Below are 19442 nucleotides of genomic sequence, written 5' to 3'. Positions count from 1 at the left end.
GCTCGTGCTGTTGGGGCTCGTTATGCCGATTGCCTATGGAGGATGTGCCGTCGAAGCTCAAGCCATGCTCGTGGTTGTGTTTGTTTTTTGTTTGGTTTTGTTTTGGAGGTTGTCTGTGTCTTTAGTTTTTAGTCTAGGTATATGCTATTGGACCTTTTGTTCATAGCATTTGTCTCCGTATTCCGCCTCCTTGGAGGTAGGAGGGGTCATCCAGTCTCTGGTCATACAGAGATGTTACTCTCTCTTTTGAGAGTTTTAGAAGTTTTAGACAATGTCCATCACTTTGTGTGCAGGGAAGCTCCTGAGCAGCTGCGTTAGTTGATCTTATAGTCGGGTTCTCTTGACTTATAAGTCACAGTTGTAACTTCGGTTATTGAATGAATGCAATGAAGCATATTTCCATCAAAAAAAAAAAAAGATACCTACACTGTGATATATATGCATCCTTTTCCGTACAAGCAAGTAAAAGCATATATGCATTGTGGAAATAATATCATACTTTAAGGTTAAAATATTATCCCTTGAAAAGTAAGGTCTAAGCTAGCGTATATGCATTGTGTCTTTTTTATGAAGATATGTGATTTTTTTAGTAGTTGGATTGAGAAATAATTACAACTTAGAAATATTATTGAGTTTTTCAAATATGTGTATTTTTAAGACTTGAATTTATTTTGGAATATAATTTATATATATATATATAATTTATCCATATATTTACTATCCCGAAACGGTACATCGTACCGGTATCGATGTACCGGTATCGAAATATTCTATTCAGTACTTCAACTGGAATGGAATTCAAAACTTTGGTCCATATCCACTTATCTGGTTGCTCTCTAGGATAGATTATGATTTTTAGTATATATGTGGCTACTTGGATTGAATTGAGTTCTTATCTTCTCCACATTCCACCCTTTATTATTGTCAATAATGCTATCCACTGTTTCTGCTCCATGGTCTGCCCTTGAGTCTATGCTTCCCATCTGTAATACTTGATGTCCTAAGATCCAATTATCAGTTCATATTTTTGATGTTTTTCCATCACCAACTCTCCACCTACATCCTTGGAATAGCCATTTCTTTGCTGTGCATATTCCTTTCTATGTGTATGAAGGATTATTACCCAGGCCGGCCAGAGTCAAAGAAATTGTCTCTTGTGAAATATATGTTGCCTTATAAATTCTTTGTAGCATAGAACTTTCATCTTGTAAGATACTCCACCGCTGTTTGGCTAACAAAGCCAAGTTGAAGATTCTCAAGTCTTTAAAGCCTAAACCACCTAATTTGAATTTAGATTCACACATTCTTTCCCAACTAATCTAATATATCTTTCTCTCATCCTTTATGACCCCACCAAAACCTTCCCATCATGGATCCCAACATACGTTATGACCTGCTTCTTATTGCCTAGTGAACGGGACTTGATACCAAGAAAGATTGCGTACGCAATACCATATATGCATGGAAAGTATTTTAAGCATGCAATATGGTAAGCAGTTCAAAAGCCGTGAAACATTGAAGCGTACGTGGAGATGAGCAATCGAGCAAATAATCTTCTGGAGTTTACCGTCAAGTATTATTTCACTCTTGCCTTGCCAACTTTTCTCGCACATATAGATTTTTTTACAGGAACGGACAACAGTGAAATTAATTGTTCTTGATTGAATCAGTGATGAAATGTTTTCCTTCCTTTTGATCCCTGGGAATGTGCTCAAATTCAAGGAAAAGTACTTACAGTCCAGAAAGCTCGAGAAAGGAAGTAATTATTAAGTAACATGATCATGATTTCCTTATTAGTTCAGCCATAAATTACTTATTATATGCATCATATTACAAACAACATAATGAAAGTATTCGGTAGAACATTATATAAAGATGGAGGCTACGGATCGATCCATTAAAGCAAAGCACTCCAAAATATTAGACATCTACAAAACATAAGGCCTAAGAAAATTCCAGAAAGTGAATCCCAGGATAATTAGCCCAACTACAGTTGCAGTGCCTCTCCAAATATCAGGGAAATACACGCTTGACATGGTTGCCAAGGTACGGTTCCAGGGGTTATCACAGTGCCTATTCAGCCGTCGACTGAGTTCATAATAAATGGATGAAGCATCCCCAGCCTGATCGGGGCACAGATTGTTAATCAGAGTCACCACTTCTGCATTGCTACCAAGCTGATTACGAATAACCTTTTTGTCGACAAGCAATTCCACATCTTTTTCAGTGGATATAAGAAAATCCAATAGGGTAACGTAATTACAGAAGTAAGCTTCCCTTGGATAATGGCACTCCTCCAGGGCCATGATGTTTCGGAAAAGAGTTTCAGTTCGATCTTCTACCACCAAGTGCGGGACTTCCAAGAAAGTTTGCATGCGCACCATGCATGGGAAGCATTTCAAGCACGGTAAGCAATTCAAAAGCCATGAGGAAGTGAAGCATGGACTGAAATCCAAGCAACTATTCTTCTGGAATTTTATGTCAAGAAAGCTTCCGTCTCCTTCTACTACCTTGAATTTCACTCCTGCCTCGTCCAGCTTTGTTGCACTATATAGATGTTTGATGGGCTTGACCACCATCTTCTGCCTGATCTCATCCTGGTCTCTTGTTGCCAGGATAGTCTTTGAAAGGAACGGACGACAATGAAATGTTCTCAGCAAATCGGTGAAATGTTTTGGGTCTCCTTCCTCTTCCATGTGTCCCTGCTCATAACTCAAAGAAAAGTAAGTACATGTAAGCTTAAGAAAGGGGTTAACAACACGTTTCTGCTCGATTCGATTATCGTCCCTGAAGGCATATTCATATAATTCCCTGAGAACAAAATATGGAATCTGATTCTCAAGTAACATCAAGTCAACCCTTATAGCACGTCTCAGCCATGGTTTACTTAATATTTCATCGTCTTGGTCATCTGGGTTCCTATCAGTATTCAAGAATAACTCGATGATAAAGATGGCATCCAAGAGGATCACTTTCATTAAATCTTCAACAACGAGATCACACTCTGAATAGGACCTTAACACTTGAAGGTATTGCTTGTCAATGAGTTCATAAAAATCCTCCTGTTTTTTCTGGGTCCGATAAAAGAAATTCCTGACATATCTGAGCTTCAACATGTCCCTCTTTATCAGTCCTTTCTTGCCATGATGAAGAGGGCCGATTGAAATAAGCCTTGGAGAGTAAGCCTTTTCGTTTAACATGCGGAGCTCTTTGGGGATCTTGTAGATGCAACACTCGGGCCACAGGAAGGCAGGCTGCAAAGCTAGCTCCATGTCAATGATCGTAGTCTGATCAGACGTCCCGTCCTCCGCTGCCATCAGTTTTGAACCTCAAGTTCCCTTTTTCTCCTATAGAGTGACATGCAGATCATGGATAAGCAACGACAATCAAGACTAAGACGCACAAGATCAAATAGAAATATTCAGTTCCTGCTCATATCAAAGATCAGGCACCATTTGCTCCAGCCCCCGGCCAATTCCATATCAGAATAACTATTTATATATTTTAATCATGATTTCTTATTGGCCTGATCGTTAGATTGAAAAGTTTGCCAAAGCCACTACTGCACACTGGAGCTAGCTAGGAGAAAATCACAATATTGTTGCTTTTTTGCTTCTCCCCTCTTTTCATTTTCAACTTTCTTTTCTTTTTTTTCTTTTTTTTATAAGAGAAATGTTTTAACTATAAATAAATTTTATAAAAATAAATTCATAAATTAACGAAACATAATCATATGGTACGTTAAATTCTAAAATTATTTTTATTGTAAAAAAGATATAATATATATAATATAAAAAGTCAATAAATTTATTTTTATATAATTTGTCTGTAGATATAATACTTCTCGGTTGGTTAAAAAGACTCGAGCAAGAAATTCCATTGATCATAGAACCGGGGACACATGCAGCTTAGTAGTACTTTAACCCGGCCTTGTAGATCTGGAACGTTTTGACATTGATATATATATATATAGTACTGTCCTAATGTGTAGAGGATTATAACGCTATATACCTCAATATATATGACTAATCAAATTACATATGAACCTCTCTACAATTATTTACGTAATTAATATCCATGCATGCAGTTTCATGTAATAAGTACCAACGCTAATTAATTTGTTTGGCCAGTATTCTTTCTCTAGCTGCCACACGGGGTGACAATTCGTGTTTTCAAATCATATTAGCGTCGTCTCAAAATATGAACATTCGACTATATAGGTTAATATATCCGAATCCGACCCATTGAACTAAATATGTCAAAGTTTCAAACCCTAAATCTAACTCATTTAGATAACAGGTCATGTCGTATCATTCGTTTTAACCAGTTTGATAAGTAATTAGAAATAGGTTAACACGATACAACTCATTTGAACCCATTTTATGTAAATAGAATAAACTAATACGCATAACTCATTTGACTTAATTAATATAATTTCACATAAGAGTTAAAATGCATATTTATTAGTGACCACAATATCTTTAAAAAAATTAAGACTACCAACTAACAAAAAATATTAATATTTTTCAAATTTTAACATATAATAAAATTAATATTACAAACTCTAAAATAACAAATATGAGCATGGGTCTAGAATTATAATTACAACAATAAAAATATAAGTATATTGAGAAATGCCAATATCACAATTCAACAATAATAAAATTGTAATTATTTTGAAATAAAATCTAAATAGGTCAAAACAAGTTGATTCATGTTAATTAACAAGTTGACCCGTTACCGACCCATTTTGTTCTCGTTGAATTCATGGATCGTGTCACATAGTCACCCCTAGTTGCCACACAAATTACAATCATAAGGATAACCAAATCCAGTAGCCAGTATCTAATTACCTATCTATATATGTATCCAGGTCATGATGAGTTATTATAAGAATAATTATAAGATAATGTACGTACAAGAGTACACCACTCGTATACGCAGCTCAGCTCACTGAAATTTCGGCTTTGAATTATTGTTCTAAACCCAAAACTATATATATATATATATATATATATATAAATATAATAGGTATAAAGAAGTGAAACTGAAGAAGTAAATTAAACACACCTGCAGAAGTTTGCTAGAAAGAAATGATTGTACACCTGAGAACGCGCGCCTCACCACACTGATGGAATGTTCAATTTCTCTCTTTAAGGTAGATCACAATGTTATCCTCCCCTCCTATATATAGTACATAGTCTCTCTCTCTCTCTCTCTCTCTCTCTCTCTCTCTCTCTCTCTCTCTCTCTCTCTCTCTCTCTCTCAAAACTGCATGCTTTCCACGTCAATGCGATCACAAATTAAAGAGCTTTGGTCTTCATTACTACTCTTAATTTCTGCATGCAAGTTACAAGTGATTCCAAAATCAAAGTTTATGAAAGATCTTTAAGCTATTAACTCTTATGCTTCTTTTCTCCATCTGTTTCTGTTTCTGTTTCTGTTTCTTATTCTTGAGGTAAAAGATATTGGATACATGATGACAACGTACGTACATTACGAGTTTAAAGTTGAAAACGTTTCTCATGCACATCGATGATTGTTACCAATTAATCATATCCAATGATAAGTACTTCTATGACAGCATGAATATCAAACCCATACTCCACTTATTAATTAAGCTTTATAGTTTAAACTCTTGCGTACGTAAGGTAGCTAATCATGTTGTGTTGAGACTAAAAAAAAAAGATTGTGTCAGCTTTGCTCGATTCCTTTCGAATTTCTTCTATGCTACTCCATCTTTGGAAACCAACAAATTAACGTTATTCTATATTTGGAAACAGCTTTTCTCGTATTGACAAATATGGTATCATTTCTCTTTGAAGGATGCATGGATGGGGATGGAGTCACTTTATAACTAGCTGATCATCTAGTCACTAGAAATTGAAGGCTTATTAATAAAATTGGGATGCCATTTTACTAAATATTATAGGGATCATATTATAATGTGTCTGGAGCTAGCTTTCAATTCAATTACATGAATCATAAAGGAAATTCAGATTTAAGACATGATCACTTTTAACTCATCATCGGTTAAGAGCAAAGTGTTAACTAATCTTGAGGTTTAGGCTTTTGATAAATAATTTCTCATAAATATTTTGGATAATTTAAAGAAAAAAGCCTGATTTCTTGTAGTGTGACTCTAAAGTTTTTGCACTTAGGAAAGTTCAAATCTTAGGATCAGATTAGAGAGTGAGTTGAGAATTTTATAAATAGTAATAAAATAGTTTTTTTTTTTTTAAGAAGAGGACGATACCCCAATTTTATTGATTGCCCTCACTTATGGCAGAGGAAAACCATAGTTACAACAAGATACCTGAGGGATACAAATAAAGCAATAAAACCAAAACCCAGGCATCAAAACACTAAATCAAATTGAATCAAAATTACATAAACAAACCATAACAAGGGAAAAGACATGAACTAAACTAAAAAGAGAACCTGCAAAAAAGACACAAACAAAACAGGGTAAAATGGCCAAAGTAAAACACAAAAACAACTTACCAAGGAAACCATTAATAGGTCCGCAAATAAGGAAGACCAAGTCTGTCCATATGGATAAGACCTCTTAATCTACTAGGCAACTCACCAGACCAATTTGAATTTAAACCACCAGCTCCCCTCTTAGCAAGGTAATCAGCCACAACATTACCTTCACGAAATACATGATTCACTCTATAATCCATACAATTAAGATAATCAAGTAATTCCTCCCAAAAATATTCTAAATACTAGTTATTACAAGCACCCTTGGTAAGCCAAGTAACCAACAACTGAGAGTCAATCTCAATTTCAACACGAAAGAAACCCAAGTAATAGCACCTGCAAACACCTTCCAACAAACTACGAAGTTCAACATAATTATTAGACCCCTGGTTTAGAAAAACAGAATAAGCATCAAGTAACCTTCCACTATCATCTCGAATCACACCCCCTGCACCAGAAGGACCAGGATTACCAAGGTTACTCCCATCAGTATTAAGCTTGACCCAACCCTGAGGAGGTCTGGTCCACCTCACCACACGAACCCTTTTAGGTCTAGGAGATAAAATAGGAATGTCCAAACCTTGTAAAATAGCAGCATCCTTATTAGAAAGCCTAGTAACTTTCATGATCAAATCCATAATACGGCGAATCCATAGCCTAATAGCATGCCAAACTGCCTCAACACTATCAATCCTATCCTCATACCAGGCCTTACACCGTCTCTTCCAAAGCTTCCAAGAAACAATAGAAGGGAGAAGACCAAAGATTACCCGTACCTGGGAAGACTTTCCCGCACGACGAAACCAAAAATTTGATTGCTCTTGCCAAGTTTGAAAAATATCCATATTCACACCTAACTGGACAGCAGCCAATCTCCAAATTTGTCGAGCAAAATCACCCGTACAAAGCACATGATTCAAATCCTTAGTGTAACCAATTACACTTAGAAGCCATAGAGATGCCAACCCTTTTGATCCTGTCATCCACACTCAAACAATTATTAAACGCTTTCCACATCATAATAGAGATTTTCTTAGGCAAATGAGTATGCCAGATCCAATGAGCCCAAGGTAAAGGGGATGCCGTGACTCTAACACAATCCCAATTAAGCACTTTTGGTAGAGAAAGACCCACTAGTATCCTTTAACCAAATTAAGGCATCTTGTCCTTCCTTGCGCCCAGCCAAAAATTGACACAATTCTAAAGCTTTCTGACGACCCACTAGGCGATCCAAGAGATGAATATCCTACCTATTATCAATACAGCAATCTTTAATTTTTAAATGAGGTTACTCAATCATGGAAAATTGACTGTTAAGAGGTCCGTGCTCCTCCCAGTTATCATATCAAAAAGAGATATTACCCTCTCTCACCTTCCACTTAGACCCATTTAATACCTTTGGGATACAACAAACAATCGATTTCCAAATTCGAGTGCCTTTATTAGGCTCCAAAAGAGATAAATGACTATTTTTAATATACTTTCCTTTAAAAAAATCCGCCCAAAGAGACTGTCCCTGCATGAGTCGCCAAGCAAGTTTCATGTGAAGAGCTTTTTGAATATCCCCAAAATTCCTTATACCCAAACCGACTTCATCAGTAGGATTACAAATATGATTCCAAGGAATCCATTTCCTCTTAGCCTTACCATCAGAATCACCCCAAAAGAATGAACTCAAAAGCTTATTCAACGCTCCTAGCACAATCTTAGGAACATGTAACACTGCAAGAAGATGGGTGGCCATACTCACTAACACATGATGCAGAAGAATAGTTCTACCACCTACCGAGAGCATTTTCATCTTCTAACCTGCAATTTTCTTTTGGACTTTACCAAGAAGACCCCAAAATAACTAGCCTTAAGTCTCCCTACCACAATAGGAACCTCCAGATACTTGAAAGGGAAAGAGCCTTCAGAGAAACCAGTAATATTAAGAATAGCATGCCGCCTAGCAATAGGGATTTTCTTAGAGAAATAAATAGCACTTTTATCCTTATTAAGAACCTAACCTATCCAATCTTCATAAAGAGTCAATACCTTCATCAAATTCCTCATAGAATTTTTACTACCATTAGCAAAAATAATAACATCATCTGCATACATAAGGTGGGAAATGATCGGGGTACCTCTAACTTGAGAAAATGAGCCAATTTTATCAGTAGAAAAATACTGCTTAAGCAAGCGAGATACTCTTGCATGATAATAAACAAATAAGGGGATAGAGGGTCACCTTGCCTCAAACCATGCTCGCCTTTAAAAAAATCCAAAAAGGTCCCGTTCATCATAATAGAATACTAAGGAGAGGAAATACAAGCTTGAATCATATCAATAACTTGAGTAGAAAAACCAAAGTTGGCCAAAACATGAAGTAAAAAATTCCAATCTACTCTATTATATGCTTTGGACATGTCAAGCTTAACCATATCATTACCCCCAGAGGATCTTTTATGAATAGAATGAACCATCTCTTGAGTTAAACTGATGTTCTCAAATATGCTACGACCCGGAATAAATGCTCCTTGCTCCTGTGAGATCATCTTAGATAACAAGAAGGTAAAACGACCCACAATAATTTTAGTGCAAATCTTATAAATCACAGAGCAAAAACTAATAGGCCTAAATTTATCAAAACCAGAAGGCTTATCCACCTTAGAAAGTAAAACAATATACAAGGCAGTGTAGAATCTAGGCAAAGAATGGTTTTCAAAAAAATCCATAGTGGCATCCAAACTATCCCCTTTAACAATATCCCAACAAACTCTGAAGAAACCCGAACCAAAATCATTCAGACCCGGGCTACTATCAATGGGAATACTAAAGAGAGCATCCTTAACCTCTTCTAAAGAAGGGGCACGACAGATAGCCAGATTATCCTCGTCAGTGATAACAGGGTCAATCAACTCATTTAAATTAGGCAAAACCCTATGACGAGTATGACCCAAGAAATTTTGGAAGTATGGAACAGCAGCCTGATGAATATCATAAGGAGAATTTAAAATTGTGCCATCACTCAAACACATCTCCTTAATCCTTTTATGACTCTTAGTATTCAAATAAGCATGATAAAATTTAGAGTTCTGGTCTCCATCTTTGAGCCAACTTTTCTTGGCCATATGAGCAAGGCGAATGTCCTCTCTCCCCATCCAAGTTAAAAGTTCCAACTTAGAAGCCAAGAGGTCAGTATCATCCTCCTCATTAAAACCAACTTGGAGGCGAGATTCCAAGCAATCAATACGTTGCTATAAATCTTTGATGATCTTATAAGTCTTACCAAAAACACGATGATTCCAATCCTTAAAAGCCACTTTCATCCTTTTTAGTTTAAAAGCTAAGTTAATAAGCCCAGAACCAAGACCCTTTTGCTTCCACACCCCATCCACAAAATGAAAAAAATCAATATGATCAATCTACATAAATTGAAAACGAAAGGGACTAGGCCCATACCGAAAAGGATCTATACCCATTTGAATCACCAACGGGGAATGATCAGAAGTGATACGAGACAAAACCTGGAAAAAAATGTTAGGAAAATAATGAAGAACATTAGAATTAATGAGGCAACGATCTAACCTTGCCCAATTGCGCCCAACCCGCCTTGGCCATTGCACCAAGTCATCTTTGGACCTTTAAAACTCATGTCAAGCAGTCCACAGTTTTTAATGCAAAAATTGAAATCTTCCATAGCGACAAAAGGATGGGGTCGACCACCTCTTTGATCCGAGTCATTTCTAATAATGTTGAAATCTCCACAAAGAATCCACGGAAGAGAACCGCTATGACTAGCCTCAAGATCCGCCCAGAGACTTTTCCATTCCATGTAATTACACTTAGCATAAACAATGGTGAGCAGAAACACATGACCATTCTCCTCAACACGAATAGAAACATGTTGGTTCGATCTCTCCAACCAATTAACTGTAACAGCTGAGTTCCACACCAACCAAATTTTTCCTTCTTTCACTTCATTAGTAACAAAGGACTCACAACTGAATCGACCCAAATAATCAAGAATATTTTTCTCCATAAGAAAAGGCTCAGCCAAAGCTACTATATTAGGCCGATATATTTTAATAAGTTTCCTCAACCGCATTTTGGAGGTTCCCACACCCCTGATATTCTAAAAAATAATCGGACTGATCATAAATTAAGTTTAGAAGGACGAATTACTGCCCTAGAAGAACTTCTTGTGTGATACTTTCCAGCAACTTGCTTAGGTCTCTCCGTATCAGTGCAATATTCTTTACAATTATCATCCCGAAGACTATCTCGTTCAAGTTCTGGATCTAATTGTGTATCACCAAGTCGTTCCTCTTCATGCATGAATTCTTCAGTTATAGATTCAGTCACTTGGACATTAAGGTGAGGGGCTTTTTCAAACCCACTTTCGTCATCCCTGATAACACGATAAGGCACATCCTGAACAAGTTCATTTAGATCTACCTTCCCAGAAAAACCTTCAGTCATATTGTCTACTTCACATAAACCCACATTTGGTTCTTGTAACTTTCCCTTACTACTTGCATCATGGCCCACTGCTACTACTACTAAACTATCCCCCGCAAGACCGTCAGACTGGCCCAAGTCGCCCACAACTTCGAATTCTTGTGCAACATATGGGCCCACCTCAGTGTCTTCTTCCCCATGCAATTGATGAACGTAAGCCTTCACTTCCGTAGACTTAGCAACAACCTGCACTGATGCTTCATCAATTTTCATCTCATTAAGCTGGGAATCATCTCCACCGTTTGTATTATCATCAATCTCTTGCACCACCAAAGTCTTAGAACCTGAAGTGGTACCCTTCTCCAGACCGTTAACTTGAATCTGGGTGTTTTCCTCCCCAGACTTAACAGATTTCTTAACCCAAGTTAGTCCCCCCTTCGGTTTCTTTTGAGTATCCCGACCCTTACGACAGGTCTTAATATTATGTTCCTGGCATCTGCAATCTGCACAATATGCAGGCAAAGTTTCAAAAATAATATTCTGTTTCCTGCTTCCTTTCATTCCAGGGGTGCCGATCCAGAAATATGGTATAGGGTCTTTTGATGCATCTATTTCAACACAAACTCTACCCCCATCTGTCCTAGTTGCACAAGTGGTAGAGTTGTCACGCCTAATAAACTTACCGATCGGAGCAGTTAGGGCTTTCAAGACTGAAGCATGATAAAAGTTTGGTGGAAGCCCTGGGAGGAAAATCCAAGCCGGTACACAAGGGAGTTCATAATCTTCATCAAAATCTGGATTCCAAGCAAATGATCTATGTGGGACCCCATTCACATCGCAGGACTCCCTGGATAATGCCTTCTAGAAATCGGATTCAGAGGACATCCGAACAAAAACATGTCTCGGTCACATCATGGATGATATCACCGGCATACTGGACAAGCCCCATCATCTACAAATGAATGCTCGTATGGTGTCTAACGAAGGTCTTTGCCAAAGAAATTTTAGAACTATAAAGAAACAGAAGGGCTGAGTGGTAGTATCCAACTCTTCTGCAAAGAAAATAAAACAAAGCTCTCCATCTATGACTTTAGGAGGACGAAATGGCACCTCCATCTCAGGCAGCGGTTGCTGCACCGTTGAGACGAGATCAGTGAACGACCGGGGGCCAACCGGCGGTGGCAAGGCCACTGCAGCCGCCATGCATACACGTAAGGAAAACACTCAACCCTAGCAGAGCATAATTCTCAAAAAGGAAACAACGTAAGCGCGTTATCTGGAGCTTGAAAATAACAAATAGTAATAAAATAGTTTATGAATAATAGTAAAATAGTTTGAGTTGATTATTTTTTAGGTTTTAGAAAATGTGAGAGAAAAATTTGAATAAAAAATATTATAAAGTTAAAATATTATAAAAATATAGTTTTATAATATTATTTTTATTTGAAGATTTGAAAAAGTTGGAATTGTTTTTTATTTTTTATTTTTTATTTGAAAGGTTGAAAAAGTTGTAATAATTAATTTGAAGATTTTTTATTTGCATTATATTTAAAAATAAGATAAAATAAAATAAAATAAAATAAAATAAAATGAAATCAGATTATACTATTATATCTCGTGTGAGGCCCCAAACCTATCCTAGTCTTCTAGATAGCTTACGAGAAGCGGGTTCTTGCTACTTTATCTCCCCCAACGGATTATCATTTAAGAAATAAATCAGTCGTTGGCGGTAGTACTACGGTCTTCATTATAAACAGCATTCTATATGGCAGTACTAAAGCAGTATAAACCATTTGTCTTTCTTTTTAATAATTTGTGCTTTTATATGTCTACGCACTTTGCGTAAAGCTTGATCTTATTTATATATATATATATATATTTAAGGACATATTTCGCATCACCAACTACAAAGACACCTGCAACAAAATGAGAAGGCGGTATAAAATACTCAATTAAACTCTAATATTTAAGTTAGAGAATTGATCTCAATGAAAATGTATGAATAAATATAAATGTGTTACTTTTAAGTGTTATTTATAGAGGTATGGTGTGGTGATGATGACCAACCTCTAAAGTATATCCACTATAAGATATCTTGAATATTCTTCATATTAATTGGAGCGATGATCACTTCCCTGTTGATTAGTCGGAGTATTTATCCAATATTATCTATAACGTATATCAATAAGATCTATTTTTGGGCTTGCACTTGTCCATTAGGCTTTCATAACAATGGACCTATTAGTATGTAGGATCGAAATATCCCTTTCATATATATATATATATATATATATATATATATATTATACCTACCCTGCTGCATGCATATGATACAACGAAAAGCAGGAATTACGCTTCCTCTCAAGAAGTAACGAAGTCGATGTAGCTCAGGTAAAATGAGGTATAAAGTAGGCAATCTCAAAAGGTAAACAAGCTTACAAAGTTCCATGAATGCATGCTGATGATGATCTGATCGGTCGCATGCAACTAAAATCGAATTAGCACTTAAACAAACATTATTAAACTACGTACAGCCAATACTAATTGCTGGCCTCTTCAAAGCGGCATCCAGTAAGACAAAAGGCCGAATAAAATTCCAGAAAGTGAAACCCAGGAATGAGGATCAGGAAAAGTCTAAGATTAGTTGCATGCATGAGTGAGTACGTACCTGATCTCCAAGGCAATTAATATCTGGGAAATACAAAAAATGTCGGGTTTTAATTAAATCATTCTCGGTTCACACAGCGAGCGAGGTACCAATCGTACAAGAAGCTATGTACTATTAATATATATAGGGGTGTTCAACCGGGTTTCGGACCGGGTATCCGGGTATACCCAGGCCGGAATCCGGATTCAAAATCCGGACTGGGTTCCGGCCCAGTCATATCCGAGTTATGACCCGGTCCGAAACCCGGATTAATCCGGGTTTTTACAACCCGAAAATCCGGGTTCCGGATCAAAACTGGGTTTTTTTTTTTTTTTTTTAAATACTGAAACTGCATTCATCAAATAAAATTTTAATCAACAAGCAATTCTCTTTCTTGGCATAAACAACTTGTTGGGAGATGCAGGGGTCTTGTAGGAGGAAGATGAGCTCGGGTTGAATATCAGATCGGATTACTGGTAGCAGTCCGAACAGGGCTGGCATTGGAGCCAGTTGATGTCACTACCGGTGTCAAGGACCATGTAGAAGGGCTTGGTCGGGCTTCCCACACCCACGAGCGAGAAGTACTCGCCGCTACCCTGGCTCATCCCGAACACGATCGGAGTGGACAGGACCTCAGGGCGAAGCTCCGTCTTCATGGGTTCAAGATCCGACTCGCTCACGCCGTTTCAGGGTTCAAGACTACAATTTTTTCGGATCCTCTTCGTCCCTGTTCTGAGATTCTCCTCCTTCTCACATTCACACTCTCATCTGAGTCTGTTGCAGAAACTCCACTGAAGGAGCGGGAACCATTTTCAACAGTCTTCACTAATTTGCGATTTACATCAAACAACTTCGTGATGGACTCCTCGGCTTCATCCAACTGCCCAACGACTGGACCATATTCAAACTAACACAAACCCATACAACCAAGACCATCTACAACAGACCAAAGCACGAACCCTGAAAATCACGAGAGAGAGAGAGAGAGAGAGAGAGAGAGAGAGAGAGAGAGAGGAAATCTGAATGGGGGCGGGGTGGAATCGCAGTAGAGACCTAGGGTTTTTTTTTTTCATTTTATAAAACCGGGTACCGGGTTTTAAACTCGGGTTTCGGATTTAAAATCCGGTACCCGGACCGGATTAATCCGGTTTTTTAAATCCGGGTATCGACCCGGATTTGACCCGGTCCGAAAACCGGAATCGGAATCCGGTTATCCGGATTTCCAGTCCGGGCCGGATAAAATCCGGCCCGTATGAACAGCCCTAAATATATACTATTAATAGATGGTAATGTTATATATTATATTTTATCTTATTTTTATCTTATTAAATAAGATATAGCAATTCATCACTATTAGATGATAAAAGGTCTGAAAATTCTATGCATCATACTATCATCCTATTTATATCTCACTAAGTAAAATATGGCACATTTATCGTCATTGAATGATCATTTATTGCATGCTTCTTTATTATTAAATGGTAAAAAATATACCACATCATATACAGTAAGATGGTAGTGTGTTGTATAGCATTACACATAAAAAATAATTTTTTAATGTATGTAACAGATTTAGTACTTATTTTTTTCAAAAGTAATATTCGAAAAGTACACACTCCAAAATTGTAAATATATATGATCATTTCTCTATATACATATGGTATCATTTCTCTGTTAATTTGGAGCTGGTAAGTAGGTATATATATATATAATATATATATATATATATTTATAGCTTTAATTTGTTCGGAAATTAAAGCAATTATCGTTCTTATATACCTTCGATCGATTCTTCCACACTCTCTGTAGTTTTCGTTATATATAGAAGATCCCAGCCAATAGCAGGCTTGCAGCGCTTTGTTACATGAGCAATTGTGAAGGGGCCCTTAAATCGATGAAAAAAAAAAACAAAACAAAACAAAAAATTTTACTTCTTTTAAGGTTTAATTTTTGGAAAGATTTTTTTTTTTTTTTCTTTTTAAGAAGAGGGACGGTATCCCCAAATTTATTAATAACCCTCACTTTCAGCGGAGGAATACCATGTACAAAGATTAAGAACTTAGAAGCTACAAAATTCTCAAACCAAATGGAAGAAAACTAGCTACAATCCATGCCTAAACTTTGACAAACCTTTAGCACTAGCTTTTGCAAGTTAGTCAGCAACCGAGTTTCCTTTTCTCTATAGGCGTGGTGCATAGAAATAGATAAAGACTGACTAAAAGTAACTATGGCATCCCAAATCTCCAAGAATGTACAAGATGGAGAAGAACCATGATAAGGCCAATGAATCAAATCTTCAAAATCAGACTAAAAAATGACATTATTAAACCCGAGCTGCAAACAACATAATAGCCCTTACTTCAACTAATTGAGAATTTGAGATGTTGGTTAGATAGCGAATAGCAAAAGTTTCTTCTTTTTAATGGGTGAAAAGGCAAGTGAAATAATTGAAGTAGATTGGGAGATCCAACGTACGCTTGTCAATCGTACTCAAAAACATTTATTTTAACTAAGTATTGAACATTAAACATGGCAAAAAATCATCATTACTTTTTCATCATTTTCTCATCATCTCATGATATTGTATTAGATGATAAGTTCACAAGTGAAATATAATAAATGATTTTCAATCATCTAATGCCACATTATGGGAAAATAAGAACATGATGAGAATTAGGATAATGAGTAACATTACTCTAAACACAAATGATAATATGGTCGGAAAATATGCCACACAGAGAACGGCTTACCAGCCACATGAACAACACTGCAGGTTCTCTGAAAAAGGCATTCCAACTAATGTAATTAGCCTCAAGATTCTTTAATAATTCAGAACATTAATCCACAACATTCAAGCTAATGCAGCAGCACTCAATGAAGCTTCATGTTAGCCAGGATGCATCAACAATGAATGGTTAAGACTGATCCAGCATGCATCATATCTAACTAGTAATGCATTCTGCACGTGATTGGATAAACTCTAGTTTTTCCTTCAACATGATTGTTGAAGTTTCTCTTTTGGCCGTTGCCGATAGGAAGAGTAGGGGTCAACACAGAGAGAAGTAAATATACACCCATAGGTCAATTTTCTTAAGCTTTCTTTCTTTCTTTACTTTTTCCTTTTTTTTTTTTTTCTTTTTTTGACAATTTTTGTAAGTTAATGAGTTTACAATTGGCAGATTAAATAGCTTATATGACCAATTAAATAACCTAGAAAGAGGTCATCAGATTTTGAAATCATCTAGAAAAACCAAATAAACAAGGATAATACTACAACAGAAACTCTAACCTAAAGCTAAAACAATAGATCTAATTATGACTCTGATTTTAAGAGCAAAGCTACCATTGAAAGAAATGAACGGCTGCTATTTTTTTCCTGGGAATAGATTCACTAACAACACAGAAAACAGAAAAGGAAAAAAAGAAACCAGCTATAAGGAGCTTGGAGCTTATTCTACAACAATTGTTCCCACTGAGTGGGGCACAAAACTACTAGAAGAAGGGAACCTGAGAAAGGTACGTTTAGAGACTCATATATAGGAAAGAAAGGTCATGACCAGCGCCATTAGAAGATCTTAGACAAAGGGTTCGTTTTGAACTGACTTAAAAAGGGCAAGTAAAAGGGTTATGCCATTTACTTTCCTGCATGTTCCAAAAACACTGGTAACTATTTCCCATGCACCCGCAGCATTCTAGTTTAGCATACATCGCTAGACATTCCTTTAATTGAAAACATAAATGGAAACACGGTTTGCTCTGAAACTGTTAAGCTTCATGAATAACTACATAAGTATGATACCAAACAAATCTTTTAATGGAAGTATCCCAACATCCTGATCAGTTCTAGAAAACAAACTCTGTTTCGCTCAACAAAACAATAGCAACCTCTTGTAAGCTAGTATGTAAAGAAGTTCTCCAAAACCATACTCATTCAAAGGAAATATAAAACATAAACACAAAAATTATTCTAGAGTCTCATCCTTCAAACTACAATAATTTTAACTCCTATATATGTACGTCAGTGACTTCTAATAATCAATAAAACGAGCGGTATAACTCTTATTACATTAATTCTGATTGACCTCCTCCCGATGTAGAGGACAGGAGGGCATCACATTAAGATACAAAAAGTCATCCATTTATCTTCTAAATTTTCTAGTTTGTTAGTTTGTGGTTTGTCTATACCTTCCTCTGAAGTCGAAAGGGGTCAGTAGACCAGTCGAAAGATCATAAATTGTCAGCAGTCTCAATTACCCTGCAAACACCACAAGCAAAATTCATAAACACTCCGGTCGCTTAAACCAAGAAATTATATAATCAAACATAACAATAACCCATTATTTTCCACTGCTTCAACCAAAGAAACCGAGTTCATCTTCTCCTTTAAAAATAAAACAAATTCAAATTGAAAAGGTCAAAGCAGAGAGAGTCAACGTTTTAGACCTTCCCGGGAGCAACGCTGACGTTGTATGACTCCGGCGTAATCGAAGTCAGCCACAATCCCGGAAAAACACTCTGCCAATAAGAATATAAAAATCGATGATAAGAGATCAACGATAATTACGAAATTATTTTGATACATAAACAATAAATAAATGAATACTATTAGGCTTCTAAATTGAATTGCAAAGTTAATTTACATCGAGCTGTTTCTGAACGGTTTTCGCACGCTTCTTGGGTCTCCTGGCAGGCTTGGACCCAGTGAGCATGAAGATATCCTCTTCGATCTCTTCCTTCGACAGCGCGATACAAAGTCTTGGAATTGTCTCCGAAACTTTCGAGTTCGTTCCTTTTCGTGCCCGAGCCGAAGCGCGAACCGGATGCTGGGTTTTGGTCTCCTGTGCCGGTGCTCCACCAGCTCTTAATGCTATTCCTACTCCATCGCCGTGGAGAGTCTTAGGCGACGGTTTTTTAGGCCTCAGATTCCACGGCTTTGGCGGCAGTTCTTTGACTTCGACGGCAACCGGTGAGGTTTGCTCCGTTGCTTTTGCGACACCATCAGCAGCAGTTGACTTGTTCTTGGTTGAAATACGAATGTAGATCTTCGGCTTCGGGTCAGGTGCCTTCGATTTATCACCCGGTTTCAGCATCACACGGCCAGAGTTCGCAGATTTGTTCTCCGAAATTTTCTTCGCTTCCTTTACGATCAAGCGCTCAGACGAACCGACGAAGGAGAGGCCATTCGTCACGCCAGGCCCCGGATCATTTCGACTCCGGGATTTAGAATGCGTCCTAGTCGAACCGGCTAGTTTACCGAACAAGTGGTGACCGTACTTCAGCGGATGAGCGAGCTGAGGTTCCGAGCCAGGAAACAGAGCCGAATCTGCGAGTTTACGGACCGCCAGGGAACTATGATCTTCATTGACCGCGGGAAGATCATTCGCATGGGGCTCCGAGTCGGGAGTCGACTCGGAAAGTACGTTGCAGAAGCGGTGGTGGTGATTGGAGGCTGTGGTGGAGGAGCGATATTCGAGAGGCCACTTGAAGTTGGAGAAAACGAGGCTTCTGAGAGGTTGAGGCTTCGAAGAGGGAACGGAGGAGGACATGGGTGGTTGTGGTGATGACGGTGGTTCAGTCGACGCAACTGGTGTTTTTTGGGTCTCGAACACGGAATGTAACACCATGTTTCGGGGTGAACGTATGGAAGGGAACTCAGAGGTTTAACAATGGAGGGAATCAATGGAAGTGAAAAGGGGAATCGCAGAGAGAGTGATGAGGTTTAGATCTCGCCGGAATTGAGAAGAAAGGCATGCGTTTGTAAATGATCTTGTGTAATGAAGGATATGGGTAGTAGCTGTTATCAAGGTCTTGAGATTGTTTGGTTGTGGTAGGAAACTGAACGTGTCTATTTTGTTAGTCGATAGAA

At 37.5% G+C, this 19442-nt stretch overlaps 2 protein-coding genes across 2 annotated transcripts; both read right to left on the bottom strand.

The window, feature by feature from the left end:
• Window positions 1–1791: 1791 nt before the first annotated feature.
• LOC122295026 (UPF0481 protein At3g47200-like) lies at window positions 1792–5182 on the bottom strand. The gene is made up of 2 exons (XM_043104031.1): window positions 5071–5182; window positions 1792–3347 (listed from the first exon to the last, which is right to left on the bottom strand). The coding sequence occupies exon 2, from the start codon at window positions 3315–3317 to the stop codon at window positions 1929–1931; it is 1389 nt and encodes a 462-aa protein (XP_042959965.1). The 5' UTR covers window positions 3318–3347; window positions 5071–5182; the 3' UTR covers window positions 1792–1928.
• A 12297-nt stretch (window positions 5183–17479) lies between these two features.
• Window positions 17480–19442, bottom strand: LOC122293356. Its single transcript, XM_043101915.1, has 3 exons — window positions 18217–19442; window positions 18020–18091; window positions 17480–17831 (listed from the first exon to the last, which is right to left on the bottom strand). Exons 1-3 carry the CDS (start codon window positions 19198–19200, stop codon window positions 17823–17825), a joined length of 1065 nt encoding a protein of 354 aa, XP_042957849.1. The 5' UTR covers window positions 19201–19442; the 3' UTR covers window positions 17480–17822.

Source organism: Carya illinoinensis, chromosome 14 (assembly GCF_018687715.1).
Source record: "Carya illinoinensis cultivar Pawnee chromosome 14, C.illinoinensisPawnee_v1, whole genome shotgun sequence".
Taxonomy (NCBI): domain Eukaryota; kingdom Viridiplantae; phylum Streptophyta; class Magnoliopsida; order Fagales; family Juglandaceae; genus Carya; species Carya illinoinensis.
Note: the sequence above shows the minus strand (reverse complement) of the source record. Positions and strands in the feature narration are given on the sequence as shown.

Excerpts from the sequence above, each read along its gene's own strand:
- LOC122295026 (XM_043104031.1), bottom strand. The coding sequence starts at position 3,317 with ATGGCAGCGGAGGACGGGACGTCTGATCAGACTACGATCATTGACATG.
- LOC122293356 (XM_043101915.1), bottom strand. The coding sequence starts at position 19,200 with ATGGTGTTACATTCCGTGTTCGAGACCCAAAAAACACCAGTTGCGTCG. Across the intron at positions 18,092-18,216 it reads CCGTTCAGAAACAGCTCGAT|AGTGTTTTTCCGGGATTGTG; the intron begins GTAAATTAACTT and ends TCTTATTGGCAG.